Source organism: Trichomycterus rosablanca, chromosome 15 (genome assembly GCF_030014385.1).
Source record: "Trichomycterus rosablanca isolate fTriRos1 chromosome 15, fTriRos1.hap1, whole genome shotgun sequence".
Lineage (NCBI taxonomy): Eukaryota > Metazoa > Chordata > Actinopteri > Siluriformes > Trichomycteridae > Trichomycterus > Trichomycterus rosablanca.
In genome coordinates this window covers 19,848,915-19,871,275 of record NC_086002.1, presented here as the reverse complement: position 1 = coordinate 19,871,275, position 22,361 = coordinate 19,848,915, and the positions used below count along the sequence as shown (strand labels likewise).

The 22,361-nt window shown below is 39.9% G+C and overlaps 1 protein-coding gene across 1 annotated transcript in view; it reads left to right on the top strand.

Annotated features, from left to right (window-relative positions):
• Positions 1-22,361, top strand: part of LOC134328694 (NACHT, LRR and PYD domains-containing protein 3-like) — a 235,750-nt gene that overhangs the window by 1,870 nt on the left and 211,519 nt on the right. Inside the window, exons 3-9 of the mRNA XM_063009872.1 lie at positions 225-341; positions 969-1,023; positions 1,502-1,706; positions 3,562-5,344; positions 9,444-9,617; positions 10,156-10,329; positions 10,575-10,751. Coding sequence (XP_062865942.1) covers positions 225-341; positions 969-1,023; positions 1,502-1,706; positions 3,562-5,344; positions 9,444-9,617; positions 10,156-10,329; positions 10,575-10,751 — 2,685 coding nt within the window. The remainder of the gene's footprint in view (positions 1-224; positions 342-968; positions 1,024-1,501; positions 1,707-3,561; positions 5,345-9,443; positions 9,618-10,155; positions 10,330-10,574; positions 10,752-22,361) is intronic.

Below are 22,361 nucleotides of genomic sequence, written 5' to 3'. Positions count from 1 at the left end.
ATTCCTCCCAATAAAACTCATTAAACTTACTCAACTGATGTTTTAATAACTGAATGTTGGAACATGCTAGTGCTCAGTTCTGTATAACTAAACTAGCTGCTAGTTAAGCTAATTGTCTGATTACTGTGCCATGTCCTTGGTAGTGTTTCCCTGAACTGAAATTTTCAGGTGCTCTTTTGCTTTTTTATATAGTTTATTTATGTTTGGCTTTACTTGTACCCCAGTGTGATGGAGGGTATGAGACCGGATTCACCTGAACCCAGCTGTGTCTCCATGAAGAGTGATCAGTCAATGGGTCATACACGTCAATTTAAAGATGGAGGATGTTCCACTGATGCTAGGTCAGTATAAACTCATTGTGTGTTAGTGCCTTATACCACTGCAGCAACCGAGCCCCCAGCTCTGAACACTTTTAGAATTCACTGTGTATGTAGAATATGTAATTAGTAAATTGATTTAACTATGGGAGTGTGGGCTGATGATTACAGATCAGAACTACGTAAAGTTAAAAAAAGTGAAGAGTAACTGGTTAATGGACCATTTAAACCACTTCAGAGACTCTGGGGATTGAGGACAATCTGAACTGTGTAGGACTGCAGGACCTCTTTGGTTAAGTCCAAGACTAGACTGAATAGCTGACATTAAGTCTACAAGAATCAAATTCAAGATCATGAACAAATTGCTAATTTCAAGCATTGCTCATTTTGCAGACATTTAAAACATTTTTAAAAAAAGAAGATTAACTAAACTAGATGCTAGTTAAGCTAGCTGTTTGTTACCTTGTTCTTGTTTTTGGAGCTGACCCTTTATGCTTTTTGTGTATTTTTGACACAGTGATAAATTGCTAATTGTTTTATTAAATTTGTACTCCTGAATTAGCCCATGTATACTGTACTGTATATTTATTTGTGTTGTATAATAAAGACAGAAAAGCTGCACAATTGCTTATTTGTCTTTTTTATTAACAGACCAAAAAAGAAGAAATTAAATACTTACAGAGATCAGCTGGAATCCATTTTCAAGGTTTGTATATATGTGTGTGTAATAATATTTATGATGCTAATCTAGTTTTCTGTTGGTTTAATGAAATCTGTGAGGGATTTTATGTTGATTTTGGATTTAGGCCTCCTTAGATGTTGTTCTGCTTTTTACAGACTTAAATGTTCTTTATTTTTTGCCATAAGGAGTTAAAGTGACTCATTAGGGGTATTAAACACAAGACCTTCCACATTTTAATGGTTGAGACTGGTTTAGGTGAAATTCTATTTTAGAACTTGCACATTTTAATGAACATTTACTGTTTATTCATTTACTGAACTTAACATGCAGAAGAAAATAAAACAATGTGGCACACACATGTATGTATTACATAAATGTATTACAACAACTAGTTTCAGTATAATGTTAACTACATCATTCCTTATATGGTCACATCACTCATCTTTTTTTATTACGTCATGGTGCTCATTGTGATGATCTGTTCCACTAAATTCCTCAACAGAAACTGGAGCTCAAAGTCATCAACATGTTAAAGAATGAGCTAAACAAGTTCAAAAAGCTCCTGAATGAAGATTACCCAGCATGCTCTGAGCACGAGGTGAAGGATGTGGAAGATCTGAGTAGTTTCAGAGAGGGGATGCTAAAGATCACACTGAATGTTCTGAAGCTCATGAACCAGACAGACCTTGCTAACACCCTGCAGAGGAGTAAGAGATCTAAATACAGACATGTGAAAAAGTTAGGCCACCCCATGAGAACCTTTGTCTTTTTAAACATATTTAAACATATGAACATTTGAGCTTCATTTAAACAGTACTGAGAGATGGAGCTTATATAACTAAACAAAAAAAAAAAGTTAAAGTTGTAAAATGTAATGAACAAAAATGGAAATTTAGTGTAAGGTAAAAGTTAGGACACCCCCACATTTATTACTACTTAAAATATCTAAAATTAGAATCAGGTGCCCCACATCAGCTGCAATGATTAGACCATCATTAGAGGACATTGGAGTTTTATTTAAACCTCAGACATTTGTTTGGTTTGCTCTTGATTATTGAAGTGAGTGTTATCACCATGGTGAGATCTAAAGAGCTCTCTGAGGCCTTCAGAAAGAAGGTTGTAAATGCATATGAGTCTGGGAAGGGATTTGAAACTATCTCAAAACAATTACAAATCAGCCGTTCCACTGTCCAGAAAATAATTTACAGGTGGAGAACATTTAAAACAACTGCCAGCATGGCCAGGTCAGGCTGTCCTAGCAAATTCAGCCCAAGAGCAGAATGCAAGGTGCATAAAGAAGTCTCCAATAATCATACAATGTCATCACAGGACCTACAGGTAGCTCTTGCCACAGTTGATGTCAAGGTACATGCATTTACCATCAGAAAAAGACTGCATAGGTTTGATTTTCATGGGAGTTGAGCAAGGAGGAAACCCTTTTGTTGTCAAAAAAACATCAGGGCAAGACTAAAGATTACCAGAGAAACACCTAGACAAAGACCAGGACTTCTGGAACAATGTGATTTGAACAGATAAATCCAAAGTTGAATTATTAGGGCACAGTAACAGAAGACATGTTTGGGGCAAACCAAACACAGCATTTGAGCAGAAGAACCTCATACCAACTGTGAAGCATGGAGGTGAAAATGTCATGATTTGGAGCAAACTCTCCATTATAGAATCCACGATGAATTCTTCACTGTATCAGAGGGTGCTTGAGGAAAATGTAAGACCATCTGTTCAAAAACTGAAGCTGAATCTGAGGTGGACCATGCAGCATGACAACAATCCAAAACATTCCAGTAAATTCACTAAGGAATGAATCAAAAGAAAGAAATGGAGAAATGGTCAAGTCAAAGTCCAGATCTTAATCCTATTGAGATGATGTGGGGTCTTCACACAGCTAAAGAAATTCTGCATGGAGGAGCCGGAAAAACTTTTTCCCAGTCGATATCAGAGAGTAATAGGAAACGTGTAGCTGAGGTTATTTCAGTCAAAGGGGGAAATACCAGCTATTAGGGCACAGGGTGTCCTAACTTTTTCCTCACAATAAATTACCATTTTTGTTCATTACATTTTACAGATTGTGTTTAAAAGTAATGTTTTCAGTTTTATTTGTTTAATAATATAAACTGCATCTCTCAATTCTGTTCAAATGAAGCTTAAATCTTCATACGTTTAAATATGTTCAAAAAGACAAAGGTTTTCATGGAATGTCCTAACTTTTTTCACATGACTGTACTTAGCTTATTTACTACTTTAACATTAGATAAAAAAAATATTTCATATTCATCTTGGTTCTAGAATCATCTAGGCTTTTAATTGGTCATTATATTCTATTATATAACATTTTATGAGCACCAGGTACTTGATGTTAGATGAGAATTCTAACTATGATATTGGTCACAACTCTTTGAATAAGCCAGTTATGATCATAGAGGTTTATATTTTTAAATAAAAAAATATTGTAATTATAAACATTTTATTTATTCAAATATTAAATTATATACTGTGTTTGTTGCTCATGCAGTAAAATATTGATCATCTTTGTTTGTTTATTAGAAGTATTAGTCTCTGTGTATCAGAAAAAACTCAAATCCAACCTGAGAGAGAAATGTAAAAGAATCAGTGAAGGAATCTCCCAGCATGGAAGCTCAGCACTTCTGAATGAGGTCTTCACAGAGCTCTACATCACAGAGGGTTGGAGTGGAGATGTCAATAATGAACATGAGGTCAGACAGATTGAAGCAGCATCCAGGACACCAGCAGCACAGGAGATTCCCATCAAATGTAACGACCTCTTTAAAGACACTTCCATCAGAACTGTGCTGACTAAAGGAATTGCTGGGATTGGAAAAACAGTCTCAGTGCAGAAGTTCATTCTGGACTGGGCTGAAGGAAAAGCAAATCAGGACGTCGTCTTCATATTTCCACTTCCTTTTAGAGAGCTGAACTTGAGGAAGCAGGAAAATCTCAGTCTGATGGAACTTCTTCATCAATTTTTCCCAGAAATCAAAGGTCTGCCATCATTAGACTGTGATGCTTATAAAGTTTTGTTCATCTTTGATGGTCTGGATGAGTGTCGACTTCCTCTAGATTTTCAAAATAATGAGCGATTGTGTAACGTAACAAAGTCAGTAAAAATGGATGTGCTGCTGACCAACCTCATCAAGGGGAACCTGCTTCCCTCTGCTCACCTCTGGATCACCACTCGACCAGGAGCAGCCAATCAGATCCCTCCTGAGTGTGTAGACCAGGTACCAGAGGTACGAGGGTTCAGTGACCCTCAGAAAGAGGAGTACTTCAAGAAGAGGATCAGTGATGAGAACCTGGCTAGTAAAATCATCAAACACATAAAGTCATCAAGAAGCCTCTACATCATGTGTCACATTCCAGTATTCTGCTGGATCTCAGCCTCTGTTCTAGAAAGAGTTCTGGATGGAGCCGAGGGGAAAGAGATCCCCAAAACTCTGACTCAAATGTTCTCTTACTTTCTGATCTTTCAGATAAAACACAAGGAACAAAAGTACCATGGGAAATCTGACCCTGATCCACACCAGACCAGAGAGATGATACTGTCACTGGGAAAACTGGCCTTCCAACAGCTGGAGAAAGGAAACCTGATCTTCTATAAAGAAGACCTGACAGAATGTGGCATTGATGTCAAAAACACATCAGTGTACTCAGGAGTCTGCACCCAAATCTTCAAAAAAGAGGCTGGACTGCACCTGGGTCACGTCTTCAGCTTTGTGCACCTGAGTGTTCAGGAGTTTCTGGCTGCTTTATATGTATTTCTCACCTTCATCAACAAAAACAGAAATGTGCTGGTGATGCAAAACACTGGATTCTTTAACATCTTTAGAAACTATACAAACATGTCTGACTTTCTGAAGAGTGCAGTGGACAAGGCCTTACAGAGTGAGAATGGACACCTGGATCTTTTCCTCCGCTTCCTCCTGGGTCTTTCACTGGAGTCCAATCAGACTCTCTTACGAGGCCTACTGCCACAAACAGGAAGTAGCTCTTACAACAAAAAGGAAACAGTCAGGTACATCAAGGAGAAGATCAGTGAGAATCCCTCTCCAGAGAAATCCATCAATCTGTTCCACTGTCTGAATGAACTGAACGATGATTCTCTAGTGCAGGAAGTCCAAAAATACCTGAACAGAAGAGGTTCTGTTTATCACTATGGACACCGTCTGTCTTCTGCTCAGTGGTCGGCTCTGGTGTTTGTGTTGCTGAACTCAGATCAGGAGCTGGATGAGTTTAATTTGAGTAAATATTACCCATCACATGAAGGTCTTCTGAAGATGCTGCCAGTGGTGAAAGTATCGAGAAAAGCTGAGTGAGTCATTTATTAATAAACATTTAATTCACAAGTTCATCACACAAACACTGTAGTTTAACACCTTCTCAGTTTTGTATATTTAGTGTTACTATTAGTGTTGCAGTCTGATATAAAAATGTGTCTGAAATTATAATTTTATTTAATAACTTAAATAATAATGTTCACTGTTTCTGCACCACCTTCTAACTTGCACTCTGCTAATTTTACTGAGTAAAAATCTTATGCTAACCACAGAGCCCCAAAACATCAGGACTAAATAGTGAAATTCAGTAATAAAGAGAGAAATGCATTAATAATAGACAGTTTTTTTAAATAAAGACACTTGTGTTAGCATGAAGGGAGCACTCAGGTGGTGCAGCGGTAAAATACATGTGTAACACTTTGCTCCTATGTGCTACGCCCCCTCTCCGTGAGCACACTCTGTCTCCTGCCACGCCCTAGCTCATGATTGGTTCATTTGAACTAATTGGCTCCAGCTGCCCTCCATTTAAGAGGTGCACTGGAGCACACACATTGTGAACTGTTTTGTCTTCCTTGTGCCATGCTTCCGTGCTTCCGTGCTTCCGTGCTTCCGTGCTTCCGTGCTTCCGTGCTTCCGTGCTTCCGTGCTTCCGTGCTTCCGTGCTTCCGTGCTTCCGTGCTTCCGTGCTTCCGTGCTCCATGTGTTTTGGTATGTTGGGTTTCTCCTGTGTTTAGCTCTCATTACTAGATATGTTACTAGCTCCTGTGTTTAGCTCTCCTTACTAGATATGTTACTAGCTCCTGTGTTTAGCTCTCGTTACTAGCTATGTTACTAGCTCCTGTGTTTAGCTCTCGTTACTCGATATGTTACTAGCTCCTGTGTTTAGCTCTCGTTACTAGATATGTTACTAGCTCCTGTGTTTAGCTCTCGTTACTAGATATGTTACTAGCTCCTGTGTTTAGCTCTGGTTTACTAATAAATCCTAAGTTTGTCTGCATCTCAGCGTGTGTCCGCCCCTTCTGTCTCACCTTAGCCCCTTCTGTGACAACATGTAATGAATTTGGGCTAGGACAGGACAAGAGAGGTGCGGACACAAGCAGAGGTGCTTTACAAGACGTTTAATAATAACAAAAGACACAAAACAGGGTAGCACAAGACAAGACACACTAACATATGACATAAGCTAATGATAACTGCTAATTGCTAATGTTAAAGCTAATCTACACACACATGAATAATGCTAAGGCTAAAGTCAAAACTACTTTAATGCTATAATTGGCGTTGGCTCGAGCCTGAACGCCAACACTCTTTTAACATGAGAGGGAGTGGCACATACACAATCTCTGGGAGCACAGTCATGCAGCCTGCATTCGTGACAGTACACTAGTTTACTTTTGCTGAGATCTCAGGATGTTAACATGGAGTGAATTGATCTGACTGATGTGTAATTATATTTTCAGGAGAATGAATTTTACTCTGATGAAAACACTGCAATAATCAGTGGTGTATAGTAACGAAGTAATAATACTTCATTACGGTACTTAAGTAGTTTTTTGGAGTATTTGTATTTAAATGGAGTATATCCCCCAAAGAAAATGTTTACTTTTACTTTGATACATTTGACTTAGGCAAATTCGTTATTTGTTGCTTCAAAATAAAACGATTTTTTAGCTAAATGATGTGAGATGTGTGACAGACTGCACACAGGTTTGGCGAATCTGCACTTGTAAGTTAGATAAGTAAGTTAAACACATTAATGTGCAAGTGCAAACGAAAGTTCCCAAAGACACCCCAAGTTCCCAACATTTACCCAAAGACACAGAAATAACCTCACCAAACACACTGATATCAGCTGCCAGCAGGGGGCCTGGGCGGTGCAGGGGAAGAGCTGGTGGATCGGAGCGTCAGAACTCCAATCCCCAGAATCAGCGGCAATCAGCGCCAACCAGGCTCAGCTGTGCGGCACTGCATTCAAACCCGGTGTCAGACAGTAGCCAGCGTCGCACCGTTACCTCAGTGTGAACGGTAAGGTGTGTATATGTAAAGGAGAAAAAGGAAAGAAAAGAAAAGAAAGGAAGCGAAAAAGGAAAGAAAGGGAAATAACAGAAAACAAAAGGAAAGAAAGGAAAATAACAGAAAATAAAATAGCCTAGTAGAAATCAAAAGAAAAGTAAAGGGAGGTTGCTGAGCTGTACGAGGAGGAAGCTCACTTCTCCTCTTTTGTTTAATTATTTAGTATTGTCACACAAGCACATCACATTTTCGAAAGAGAATAAGGGTATTTCTCCACGGGAGCGTGGGGGAAGTTTGAGTTTTGTTTCAGTTTTGAAAACTTTCCTTTGAGCAAGCGTTGTAGGCGTCTCTTTTGTTTGTTGTTTCACGCCTTTATTTTCTCACCGCCTTTTGTAGCGTTTTCTCCACTTTTCTCCATGTCTGGCTCAGTGGCGCGTTGATAAGTCACTGCGCTCTAACGCTACGGGTTAGTAGTTTGAATCCGGCACAAGCCGAATCGCGCAACACTTATTCTCACCACTGTCCCTGTTATTATTTAACCATTAAATACATATAAAGCCATATTCATCATGATTGGTTAGTTACACGCTTTATTTTTATTATAATCATAAATAAATACAAACACACAATAAATACTCTGCACTTGGGTCCACTGCCTTCACCCACTCCCTGTAACAGATGTAAAAAGTAAATCTGTTGCATCATTGTTTTTATTGCTTATTGATAGCTTTAACATTGTTCAGATATCTAGTCTCCATTTTCCATTACATTTAAACCACAAAAAAGACGTTTCACTAAATTTGTTTGGAATTAATTCTGTGCAAAACTCATGAAGACACGTCCATCATTTTTAAAAACTCCTGTGCCAACTAATATTTCTGTAACTTCTGTATTACACTGGCAAAGGAAAGATTCACGGTGTTGAGGAAAATGCACATCTTTAACCCTTTAATGGTCTCAACTAGAAAATAATGTTTAAAAAATGATTTCTTTGTTTCTTCTAGTTTTCAACTTTTAATGGATGATTTTTCAGCTGCTGCTTAAAGTTAGAAACAGTGTTTTCTTAAAGTAATAGTACCAATATTTGTTTAACACATGCCAAACAGGGAGTAGATCTGGCCCAAACAAGATTATATAAAGCAGATGGAAGGAAGAAAATAGGTTAATTGTTAAGGTGGTTTACAGGCTTAAAAGAACAATTTTCATATTTTTCTGCTTCTGTTTATACAGCATTTACTTGTACTTCTACTTTTAATACTTAAGTACATTTAATATCAGAAAATTACTTCTGATACATAAGTACATTAAACATCAAATACTTTTAGACTTTTACTTAAGTAATATTCTAAAAAATGACTTTTACTTCTATCAAAGTACATTTCCAATAAGATTCTTGTACTTTTACTCAAGTATGGACTTCAGATACTTTATACACCACTGGCAATAATAATCATATAATTTTGCTATACGACAGTATCATGAATCAGACGTGGAATAAACAGAACTCAGTTTACATAAACATGACGTGTAAATTACATGTTTACTCGTGCACTAGTTTTATACAGAATGTGGAATTTCACCTGAAAGCAGGAGCAGAAGTATTTGTACCTCTAACCCTAAATGTTAGTAACAGCAGTTTCTACGTAGAGCTTCCTGATAATTATTAGTTCCCAGTCGTGCTGTGCAGAAATACAGCAGTGAGAGTGAAACATTTACAGAGTAAAATAGTGAGTAATTATGGAATGTACATTTAATTTAGATCAAATGATTAGACCACTTCATACTGGTCAGGACCACGGTGGATCCAGTGCTACTCGAAAACACTTGCAAGAAAGTAGGAACATACCCTGGTGACACACACAAACACACACAGTCACTCTCATCTATGTTTTAGGATGGAGACAAAAATCAAGTTGTCATTTATAATCAGTGAGTAACATTGTATTAATTCTCAGTCACTACACGGCTATAGTTAGCGCTTCCACTATTTTGTGTAGAAATGTGAAGCTCCTCCCCTTTGTAAATCAGTACAGTAGATCAGTCCTGCTATTGGTTGATTTATCGGTTCAACTGCTTTCACTTTTATCTGCAATGCAGTCTGATCTGATTATTTCTCTCAAGGTTGTGGAATTGTGATCTAACAGAGAAAAGTTGTGAAGTTCTGTCCTCAGTTCTCAGTTTAAACTCCTCCAGTCTGAAACATCTGAACCTGAGTTACAATAAACTGAAGGATTCAGGAGTGAAGCTGCTCTCTGCTGGACTGGAGAGTCAACACTGTAAACTGGAGATACTGGGGTAAGATCTTCACTTTCACACTGTAGATACAGAAGATCTGTTTCACTCAGAAGCATAAATTTAATAAAAACTGAACTTTAGTAGACGTTTTATGGAGTTTGTCAAAAGTCATGTTTATATTCATCTCTGATCAACTCCACAGCAGCATGAGCACCAGAAAACTTCTACTGCTGATTCAGGATCCTGAGACTGAGAGATTTTAATCAAAATTTATCAGTTCTTGTGGTTGTTAGAAACTCAGCTCTGTCCTAGCAATTTAGCTCTGAATAGCTGGCAGTTTATTGTTCTGAAATTAATTTGTTGAATCAATTCAGGTTTTTAATGATTACAAAGTTTTATACATCAGGACTCATTCAGTTACATTAAACACTTCATCCTGGTAAGGGGCATGGTGGGAAACAATCCGAGTATAGTGAAAACACCCTGGAGTGATGCTGTTTTCATGTGCAAATCAGGCAGTAAGTTTCTGAGAGATTAAACTTGTTCACCTGACTTACTGTAATAATTAACATACATTAACATGATTATTCCTCTCCAGGTTGGCTGGTTGTAATCTAACAGAGAAAAGTTGTGAAGTTCTGTCCTCAGTTCTCAGTTTAAACTCCTCCAGTCTGAAACATCTGAACCTGAGTTACAATAAACTGAAGGATTCAGGAGTGAAGCTGCTCTCTGCTGGACTGGAGAATCCACACTGTAAACTGGAGATATTGGAGTAAGATCTTCACTTTCACACTGTATATACAGAAGATCATTCATACGTTATTGATGTGTGTATGAGTTTGATATTTTACTCATTTTCCCACACAAGATAAAACACTTTATCATTAATATAATAGAATAGTTTTACATGTTGAAGATTTCTCAGTGATGATGTCTGGTTGTGGATCTTAATGGAGATGGAGGAGGAGTTAGGAGAAGATGATGTATGATTTTTTATTAAATGATTTTCTTCTGCAGGTTAAATAGCTGCAGTATTACAGATGAAGGTTTTACTGCTTTGGCTTCAGCTCTGAAATCAAATCTATCATCACGTCTGAGAGAACTGCAACTGAACCACAATCATCCAGGAGAATCAGGAGTAAAACTGCTCAAGGATCTAGAGGAGGATCCACAATGTAACCTAGAGGAACTGAGGTAACTTACTGTTGCTTCATACACATACACACCTAAACACACACCACACACACACATTACACACACATGCAGTGGTATGTCTATCTAACTGTGGAATCAGAACTGCTCATTAGCAGAACTTCATCTGTATCAGGGTTCTTCAGTGAACAATGAATTATGTAAAATACTTTATCATTTTAACTGGTGTGTGTGTGTGTGTGTGTGTGTGTGTGTGTGTGTATGTATGTAAGAGTTAGTTTGTTAATGTGCATGACTTTTAAGTGAAACAACAAACTCTTAGGCAAACCAGGTCTTTCCCCGCCAGGCCTTGAACCTGGAGCTTTTACTCGGAGAGTAAACGTGTTAACGTTACACCACAGAGATCTGATGCTGGATTGTCACATAATCCTACTCCAAATAAAGAACTAAATGACTATATGTAAATAACCTAAACATCTATAAATGTTTGAAATGTCATGTGGAGTTTATAAGAACTAGAAGCATGTATAGAACGTCAGGTGTACACGTTAACAACACCTGTACAACATTACACATATGAAATGAGGTGGACAATGTCTTTTAGGAAAACCAAAGACTTTGTCTGGAACAAATCAGGCGCACAACTATAAACTCGTACTTACCTGCACTGCAGGTTCAGCATCTGCATGTACAGAGAGACGCACAGCTGGAGGCTCCTGGATGAAGTGTGTGCTGCCATTTCATCCCGAAGAAGATTTCCTTTGTCATGCCGCCAAGTTTTCCACTGGATGTTCGCCTGATGTCCGAGCTTCTTTCGTCTCGTTTTCAGCCAATAAACATCCAACAATCATTCAAACTGCACGAATTGATTCTGCAAGTAAGCAAGAAACAAACAGCAATCAGACAGATGTGAAAATGATCTCGGTTCATTGTTGGCTGATGCGGTTCCTTAACTGCGACGTTCATCTGCGGGGACAAACCAAGGGAGCGTCTAAAAAGAGCAGGAGGGAGAAAAGCTTTATAAGCGCTACAGGTTGTACTAGTGACACACAGTGACATGCACGATTCACCACATTACAGAATATGTCCACTTACTGATGATGTCTGATGTCTGAGGAGTGGCATGCTCGAAAACTTGCCAATGACACACTCATTCACTTAGGCCGAGGTGGTGACCATATGGTTAAACTTCCCAGCTTGAGAGAGAGAGAGAGAGAGCCCGTCATCGCCTGGAGGGCAAACACTGAACAACACCAGATTAAAAGGGGTACACTGTTAGACATTTCTGTAATTTCTACAGTTATTAACCACATACCACGCAGTAAAATACTGTAAATAGTTTGTACAGTACATAACAGCATTTTACACTGCATCATGGCAATTTTATCCAAAGTAAAACAAGTAAACGTTCCATTTCACAAATGACTGTGAGTTTCATGTTTAAAAGCTATACGTTAGTCATTGTCTTTATGAACCTGTTGTGGTCAAGAGCAAAGTTTAGGAAAATTTACCACACCACAGCGCTAGCATAGTAGCTAATCTGTGGATAGTGGTGATCCCTCTCATGCTGTTTATAACATCAGTCAGAGGTTAACATTAGCTGAGCTGAAGTTAATAATTGTTCATTATTAATATTAATTGTTAATAAGACCTGCGACGCTGTTAACTGTGACATCGTTTAACGGTCGCCACAGGATCCTTACAAAACATTGTAATTTTTCAGAAAGATTAGATTTATTTTGAGAATACCGTACTGAATTGCACAGAGCTGTTAAATATTCTATTTCTGTGATTACAGGTGAACAATGCTGAATGGGTTGTTAATGGAAAAGAACAAAGCAGGTTGCAGGTTGAGAGGTGGTTCACCTCACTACGTTTGCTACCTAGGGCCTACCTAGGAACACGGTTCATTTCATGTTAAGTCTGTGTTTCTGTAACCCTGCATTTTTGAAGCTCATGTGTTATTCCTAATGTAACTTCACCTACATTCATTGTTCATTGTTGTACTATGCGTTCAAGACTGAATTATTCAACAGTAAAAGTGTTTTCTGTAATATGAATGAACACGAATTTTGTACATGTTAAGCTAATGCACACTGTGTTCTTTTAAATGTGTTGTTTTAAATGTATTTTGAAAGTTGCATGAATGAAAGTAATAATGTTTTTAAGGACATTTTGTACACGTTTTTGTTAAAAGTGCTTTAAGCATTTGCAGTGATTTAAATAAACAATTTGATATGTTGCAATAATTGCCTGTGTGGATTAAATAGTAGTATTGTGTAAGCTATAAATAAAATAAGTACAATGTACAGAGTTTCTAAAATGTATCATTAAATAATAAGAATTTAACAAATAATTACAGTACTGTACAGTTAAGCCAAGTTTTTACTGTGATGTTACTGTAAAATGCAATTACAGTAACATCAAGTTACTGTAAAAGTCAAACACAGTTATGGTACTGTAAATTTGAATGGAACAGTGTTGCCAGTAAGTTATTGTAAAAACGCTTTGAAATGTCTAACAGTGTAGAGCTCATTGTGGGACATGTAGTCCTCTGATTGTACAGTGTAGAGGCTAAGTGTAGTGGGAGCCTATAAGCGTCCGAAAATCATTCAAATTGCACAAATTGATTTTGCAAGTAAGCAAGAAACAAACAGCAATCAGACAGATTTAAAAATGATCTAGTTTATGGGCACGTAAAGTGTTAGAAGGAACTAGAAGCTCTCTCACCTCAAACACGTTCCAGTTGGCATTTCGACGCGGTTGCCAGATTGGCTCATGAAAAACAGCCGACGTTCAGAAGTCCAACGACATTAAAGCAGTCCAACAACATTAAAGCAGTCCAACGACATTAAAGCAGTCCAATTACTGCTGATATCTGACAAGTCAGTGGTCATGAATGATTAGTGGCATGCTCGAAAACCTGCCGATGACAAATCTGGCAACACTGGCCACTGTTACAGACGTGAACGTGTATTCCTCACGCAGGCGACTTGGAGCTGTCTATGAAACGACTCTAATCTCAATTATTAACACCCGCGGTGCGTTTCAGACGCAGCGTCACTTTTAGTCACCTTAGGACAAAAATAGAGAAGTGCTTCATAAATGGAACAAAAGAGCTCACACCAGTTGGTCAGCCATTCATAAAGCACGTCCCTCCCAGTCGATTGAACTCCAATTCACACCTGCGAACTGGGTCAACGAGTCACACCGATTGGCTCTTGGTGAGAAAAGTTCCAAGTTATCATAAAACACTGTAACAGTGCTGTGCTCGATTGAACATGAACGTTTTTCTTTTTCTAAGTTATTCATCGATACAGATTTAAGTTTCTATTATTTGATCACAGTTGGGTGTTTATCTTTGTTTGTGCTGTTCAGCCTGGCAAAATAAATGTCAAAGAGCCAAAGATACAATTCTGAGTTGTGAGATCTGTACATTGTGTTGTATTGTATAATTGATGTCAAAGTACAGTAATTACAGTCAAAGTAAACCAAGTTCAGAGTAAAACTGTTTAACAAGTTTACAGTGAAACTGTTAAAGGTCACAGTAAAAGACTCAGGTTTACAGTTTTACTATGAAATTGTTTATAGTAGAACTGTAAAATAATTCATGGTCGAACTGTGCTAGTTTGTAGTGGAACTAGATGACTATGAAATTTCCCAGTAGAACCATGAAGTGGCCAAATTGCCATCAAAACTCCATAGTAGAACTGTAAAATATTTCACAGTTTTACTATGAAATTTCACAGTAAATTTTTTCCTGGGTGTACAGAACAATGAGAGATCTTTGGACAGACAAGTGTTGCTGCCAGTAAAGGGGTTTTAGACAGCGGTGATGTGCTGCTCCTTTTTAAAAGCATGGAAAATGTGTTTCTGTTGAGCACTGGACTAGAATTTTAGGAGATCAGTGTCAGATTCACTTATCAGTGCATGTTTGCATGAACAAAATCATTTTTGTGAAAAGCGTTGTTGTCACATGAGATCCGACCCTGTGGTTTGGGTCAGGTTGACTGTAGTGACTGGTTTCCTCGAATGTTGCTGGGCAAAATGGGTCCATTTTAAAGGCTCATTTTGATCATTTCTCTTTATATGCGTACGTTCTCAGCTGTACAAAATGTGGATTGAGTTGCGGGCCTGAAATGCACGAATGGACGTTTAGTCATGAACGAAAAGAAGAAGTTGACGAGACAAAACACGAAATATCTCAGGCTCATCCTGTCTGCAATGAAATACAAGTCAAAATAAATGTGAGGAGCTCTGTGTTTGTATTTGATATGCATTTTCCACACTGTCCCAACTCTTTCTGCTTTGGGCTTGTAGAATCAGAATGTGATCTAAAATGTAACTGTACATTTTGTGAATAAAAATGAGACACGGCAAACATTGATTCAAAAGCAGTTCATTTAACTAAGAATTAAAAACACAATACACGAGTGGGCGGCACGGTGGCAAAGTGTGTAGCGCTGTCGCCTCACAGCAGGAAGGTCCGGCTGGGGCGGTCCTTTCTGCTTCCGGGTTTGCATGTTCTCTCCGTGTCCGTGTGGGTTTCCTCCGGGAGCTCCGGTTTCCTCCCACAGTCCAAAGGCATGCAAGTGAGGTGAATTGGAGACACTCAGTCGTCCAGCGCTGTGTTTGATATAAACTCGTGGGAAGTGAAGAACCTTGTGTAATGTGACCAAAAGTGTAAAACATGACGTTAAGACCCTAATAAACAAACAATACACAAGTCTGCAATAAAAAAGGTACGTACTAAAATGCTTTAAACCCAAAACACATCTCTAAATAATTCATTTCTATTGTCAAAATACTATCACTCATAAACAACTTAACATGAATCACACTCAATATCTTACAAGCATTATGATTATCAGTGGAAATGAAACTGACAAAAGAGCTCTAAAATACTCTGATTAACCTGTGAAAGAGAAGCACGAATAACGTTAGTGTATTTTCATTATAAAAATGATAAAAAATGGCATACTTACCACCTTTGAGAAACCTGAGCAACAAGAACATTATATATGTGTGTGTGTGTGTGTGTGTGTGTGTGTGCGTGCGTGCCAGTTGTACTGTGTATGACTATGCATGTGACAAATAAACCTTGATTGGATTTGATTTGAGATTAAAGGGTTGCTCAGTATTTCTTCGTGGTCTTCAGCATCTGCTGGACGTGCCGCTTCAGAAGGTCCAGCACCACATGAGCCAGGCCTTTGGGATCTTCATAAAGCTCTAGTGGCTGCGAGAAAACCACTCGGAGGAATTCAGTCATCTGATCCTATTAACAAAAAACTAAAAAACACAAATTTCCAACATGATATCAGTGATAATACAAACTCTCCTTCACCGTGTGTAACGTGGGGTGAAATGAGATGTTGGATAAGTACTTGAAAAACCGCCAAGCACCGCTGAGCTGAAAATTCCCAGATCTCCGGGTCCAAACTCATGATGTGCTTAAACAGTTGATCCAGGAATCCTCCATCCATCTTTGGGCAAGAAGAATAAGACACTTTTACTTTATGGCCACTCGAATGGAGAATGATCATAGGACGAGGTCAAAGCTGCCGATAAGTCGCTCACAAACTCGGGTGCAGAGTCGTAAGTGAACCAGCCGAAGACGACGAGTTCGTACAGCACATCGAGAAAGTTCAAGTGCAGCTGAAATGAGAAACGTTAAAAAGTATTAGAACAATCCAATATCAATCCAGCTGTGGAACTTCGGGGGGCTTTAGGTACCCCTATACAGAGAAGCCTTTCTTTTTACCTGCATCTCGGACATCTCCAGCTCGATTGAGCTCCGATTGGCTGCTCCTTTTAGGAAGTGAATCAGAGCCTCGTAGGAAAGCTGCACCTCCAGCACATCCTGTCCAAAAAAGAATCGCATTCTTAATACACACTGCTTTGTTTCTTTAGGTGACCGCTTCAGGTAACCCGGTGAGATCAGTCACCCGATTGTTCAGGGCTGCTAGGTGCATCACCAGCTCTTTGCCGCTCACAAACAGCTAATTCTGGAGGTGAACGCTGGTCAACAGGGTCTGAACAGGAGATGAAGCACAAGGTCAGAACACGAGGAAATCTGTAAGTGTGGCAACGTCCGGTGATCAGAGAGACGGGAGAGGTTCAGGGTGTACTCACGGAGAACGCCTCACCGACTGCAGGCAGCTTCAGGGCGACCTCTGAGATGCCGCAGTCCTTGAGGTGGCAGCTAAGAACGAGGTTAGAATGGATCTTTCTGTGAAACTTAGTCGGTCATGTATCAAATACCACTAAAATGACCCGAGGACGATCCTGACCTGATGAAAGACACCTCGCTTTCCTCGGGAGAAAGACTGCCCTCGTCGCTGCCCTCGGAGTCGCTCTCGGAATCCATGTCCGGTGTGTGAAAGCTGGAGTTCTCCACACAGTGAGCGGCGTCCTCCTGTCCGTCGGCCCACAGCTGCCTGCAGTCCCTGGTCACCTCGTGGAAGCTTTGCTGAGAATAAAACAAATTGATTGATTGATTGATTGAGTACTTTATTAATCCCCGAAGGGAAATTATGGTCAACATGTTGGACAAACCGGAGACAAAAATGCATCACGTCTGGGCAGTGTCATGAATTTACCACACGGTCAGCCAGCAGGACATTCACAAGGGTCTCCAAGTGGTGACAGGACACGAGTGCGGTGACCGTTCCAGAAATACTCTGGCGGGAAAAATTAGATCAGACAGATGTAGACAAATTTGCACTTTTCAGAATGTTTAAGGACACGATAAGACACCAGCTCTCACCTGTATGCCAGTGAAAGAAACCTCACTGCTGGTGTAGTAAGGGAGACCCTGCAAAAGAATATTTCAACGTCAACTTGGAAATCTACAACTGCGCACACACACACACACACACACACATTCTCATCAGATTAAAATGAAGCATGATGTAAACAATCTTCTCTTACCAGATGATTCACACGACAGGACTCGGCAATGGTGAACCACCACTGCTGGATCTCTGCCCCTTGTACCACACCTACAAAGTGACGTCTGAGCTGCACTGACTGTGAAACAAACATAAAAGCCTAGATTAGTGGTCGTAAACTGGATGATACGTTTGTGTCACAGTTGCAACACTGCAACATATTTGAATACCTCAGACTGAGAACGGCAAGACTCGGTTGAGAGGAACCGGATGAATCTGCATGTGCTCTGCACTTCACATTTGGCAGAATGCTGTAAAATGACAGCACAAAGATCAGCAATCTTCAGAACAGTTTCATAGCACACATCAAACAATCTGAACAATACAAATTAGAGATGAGAGGGACCCTGATCCATCACTGGGCCTCGACTGAGTTTTGAATTCATGTCCATTTAGGGCCTCCCATTAAACCACAACGCTTCCATTCACTAACAATGTGTCAGATGTAACGACCATGACATCTCTCCCATCCCGAACCTAAAACACAAGAAATACTACCGGAATCACGGCTTCCTCTGTGGGCAGCGGGTCAGTGGCCACCAGTTGCCAGTTTGGCATGTCGACCTGAAAAATGCATATACACACACACACACACACACACACACACACACTCACAAAGTAAATATAAAGCCATACGATCTAATTGTAGTGTTATGGGTTTATCCTACATTAAACATACCTGAAGATCACTGGTCTCATCCAGTCTATCTTCGTAGTCTATAATAAAACCAAATAATAAATACATTCATGTTGTTTTTGTATCCATTTATTCGTGGTACAGACATTGTTAAAGCAAGTGGAGAATTTATACAGATTCATAATGTATCGTCTAAATAATGCGTGTTCTGAAAAAGGGCATGTTTAGAAATCGACCGTAGGGTGTGCGACATCAGGTGTGTTTTGAAACACTTCGTGTTTATGTTACAATCTGGATACAAAGTTGCTTTTTACGACAAATCACTCATTTATTCGTTGTTTTATTAATTAATTAATACATTTATCTATCAGTGTCGGGTACAGAACTGATTTTGGCCAACCAAAGTGCACAAAGCCTATTAGCTAACGGCTAATAGCTAATGGACCAGGTGGGGGGTTGTTTACCATTCGTGGCCGGCTGAGAGAGCTCAGGTGGCGGGTTGGTTCTGCGCCAACGCCGGTAATAAATCAAGCCGGCTGAAGTCAAAAATAGCACGCCAGCCGCGCACGCCACCTTCCTGAGACTTCCCTCAGTTATTTTAGGCAGGAATTTGCCAAGGTCCATGTGGTTTTGTACTGTAGATAAGCTGTGAAAAGAGAAACTTGTGGAGCGCTCAAAAACACGCCTATCTCGCAGAAAGGCGGAAACACTACTGAAGCCGGTTACTAAGGGCGCTGCCTTTAACAACCTGAGAACCGGTCACGTGTTCATCACCGAATCATTTCATGAAATCAGAAACGTGTCTGACATCATTTTAGATATTTCATTACATTTAAAAAGTTCTTAAAAGTAGATATTTAATAATAAAACTCATAACAACTAATAATGATAATTGGTTTGATTCTAAGAGTTGATCTGAGTCAGTGTACCGATTCCACTCTAAAACAACGAAGAGTCGATTCCTTGACGAGTTCAATTCAACGAACCGATTCTACGGAACTATCCAGTGTAGATTGGACGCAAAACGGATATTCGCGCTTTAAAAACATTACAAAGCTTTTGATAATAGTATTTACATAGCAAACTTTACCATAGGAATATTTTTTTAATTCTTTTCAAGTTTCTAAACATGCACAAACTTTGAAATTGCAATATTGTGCAAGTAATACCGGCACAGTCAAGCACCTGTCCTTTTGCCCTGGATGAGAAAAGTGCCCTTTCCCAGCTAGCAAAATTGTATCGGCCCACAAGCGGCCCGAATCGTGCATGCCGGAAAAAAACCAGTCGGCCCGATGCCGGCGCGCCGAGTCGGCGTTGTCTCGGTTGTGAATCACGGCCGCAGCGCGGCCCGATATTTCTGGCCCGAGTCTGGGAATAACTCGGCCCGGACTCGGCCGAGTGTTACGGCTGAGATACGGCTCAAATGAGTCGGCCCTCGACCGGCAAGCCATAATACGGCCTAGTTTGAGCCAGATGTATGCCGTAAGTACCTGACTCGGCCCAGTTTCGGCTTATTACCAGTATCCCCCCATCCTATCCCACCCTGTCTGCCAATCCTTCCCTCAGAAAACAGAATCAGGTTACATGGAAAATGACTGCTTTTATTAAATAACGATTTACATACATTACAATACAATGTCTCTATAAAAAAATGGCAACTGCAGTATACACAAACCTAAATCACGATATATATATATTTATATGTATATACATATATATATATATATATATATATATACATATACATATATATATATATATACATATACATATATATACATATATATATATATGTATATATACATATATATATACATATATATATATGTATATAGAGAGAGAGAGAGGTCACAGATAACATGAGCTCCTGAAATATCAACAAAAACTAGATCCTAAAGTGGGACAAACAGAGGAAGAAAACTTTAAAAAATGGATATAAGACTACAAACAACTTTCTCTTCTAATTTTTATTTATTTTTTTGACCTAATCCACCAAAAACATCAAAAATATAACCAAAGTTTCAACAAAGAGGACAAACTGAATGTGGAGTCTGGACTCCAGTGGACAACAGCAGGACAGATGAACAAGGAGAAAACGTCAAGGAGAGAACAAGAAAACGTTTGACACATAAGGACAAGATATACTAAAGCAAGGTATGCTGCATAGTTGAAGAACCTGCTTAAAATCTGTTGAAAAATCTTAAACTTTAAAACTATCTCAAACATAAGAATCCCTAGCTTGACTAGCTAGTAGTTAACACCTTGATCTACCTGAGGCTCCAGAAGTCCTCCCCCCTTGAGCCTGCAGCAGCTGGAATACACAAAAACGTCTGTCACCATGGCAACCAGGCATACCCAGAGCAGAGAGCTGGAGTACCCTGCTAAATGTAAGAGTGCCCAGGCAAAAAAGAAACACAAGGAACAAGTTCTAGCAGAAAACCCTGACACCTTGTATGCAGACTTCATCCACCTGAATGGCAAGAGGATAAAAAACAACTTGATCTTCTACACAAGAAAGGCATTGGCAGAGGGGGAAGAATCACTGTGTGTGAAGATGGAAATTTGGACACTGACAATCCTGTACTCACAATAACCTACTACACCAAAGGCACAGTGTTAATCCAAGGAAACGAACTCAGCCTGGGCTCTTTTGAGGAGATCTTTTCCCAGCTTAAGTCTGAAGCAGAAATAGAGGGTGAAGGTGCTACTGTGAACAACGCAGACTGTGAGGAGGACAGCCAAGATACACCATTAACACTTTCCACCTCAACCCCACCCCCCTCCCCCTCAGAAAGACAGCTGAGAGAAAACCTCGCTTTGCTTGAACTGGACTTTTTTGAGTTTAAGGAATCTACAAAGGCCAGACTTTCAGACAAGGCCACCAGCAACCCAATTCAGCAGCTGAGAGAGGAGTTCCAACAGCTAAAGAGAGAAAACCAGACCTGCATGACAGAATTTAGAGAAAGCCTGAAAGAGCTTCAACAGGAGAACCTCAGTCTACGGGCACAGTTGGCAAAACTTAAAGACAATGAGATGATAAAAGAAAGGACCCTGACAAGGCAGATACAAGATCTGTCAGAAAAGCTCCAACAACTCAAACATTATGCCTTAACCTCCAGTAGCACACCCACCGACATACAAACAAATATGAATCACACAAATGCACACAGTGCCACCCCAGACATAACTGGTGAACATACTGAAGTACTTACCCCCTCTAATTTATCATATATAAAAAATACAACAACGGAAAATGACAGTCAGACACCTCCAGCAGCAGAGTCCCCACCTACCCCTGAGACCATCACAACCAACACAACAGAACAGAGGCCACATGTAGTGATGTTAATGGACTCCAATGGAAAATTTCTGGATCCCCAGAAGCTCTTCCCTGGACACCAAGTGACAGCAAAGCGATGTAGCACCACTGACCAGGCACACCGGCTCCTAAACAAAGAAACCCTTGGCAAACCGCAGCACATCATCATCCACACAGGCACCAATGACCTCCATACACTGCATAGTAACACCGCTGAGGCAGTTCGAAGAATGGCCATGCAAGCAAGCAAGGAGTTCCCAGAGAGCCACATTGTCATCTCCACCCTGCTACCACGATCGGACACACCCCCACACATCATCTATAGCCTCAATTCTGAAATCAACAGAAGATGTACTGCTCTACCAAATGTATATCTGGCAAATCATCCCACCATCACCCTACATGACATGTACGACGGACTCCATCTACACAAGGACAGTGTACGGATCTTTGCAAAGACCCTTAAAGATGTCGCCTTGGGCCGCAACACCACATCAACAAGACCAGGAATCCCCAGACCACCAGCACTGTACGCACCAAGGTATGAACATTTGTCACCTAGAAGGCATAGCAGACCTCAAGTCCCACCAGCCCCCCGGGCTACTACAATCTCCCCTACACCTGTGAAGCTCCCCACAGCCACAACATTACCTGCTGTACCACACCACACCACCAGGAAGGAAATGGAAAGAGAATCCACTAAGAAGAAGACTCCTACACAAAAAAGGCCAAAGAGCTACGCTGCA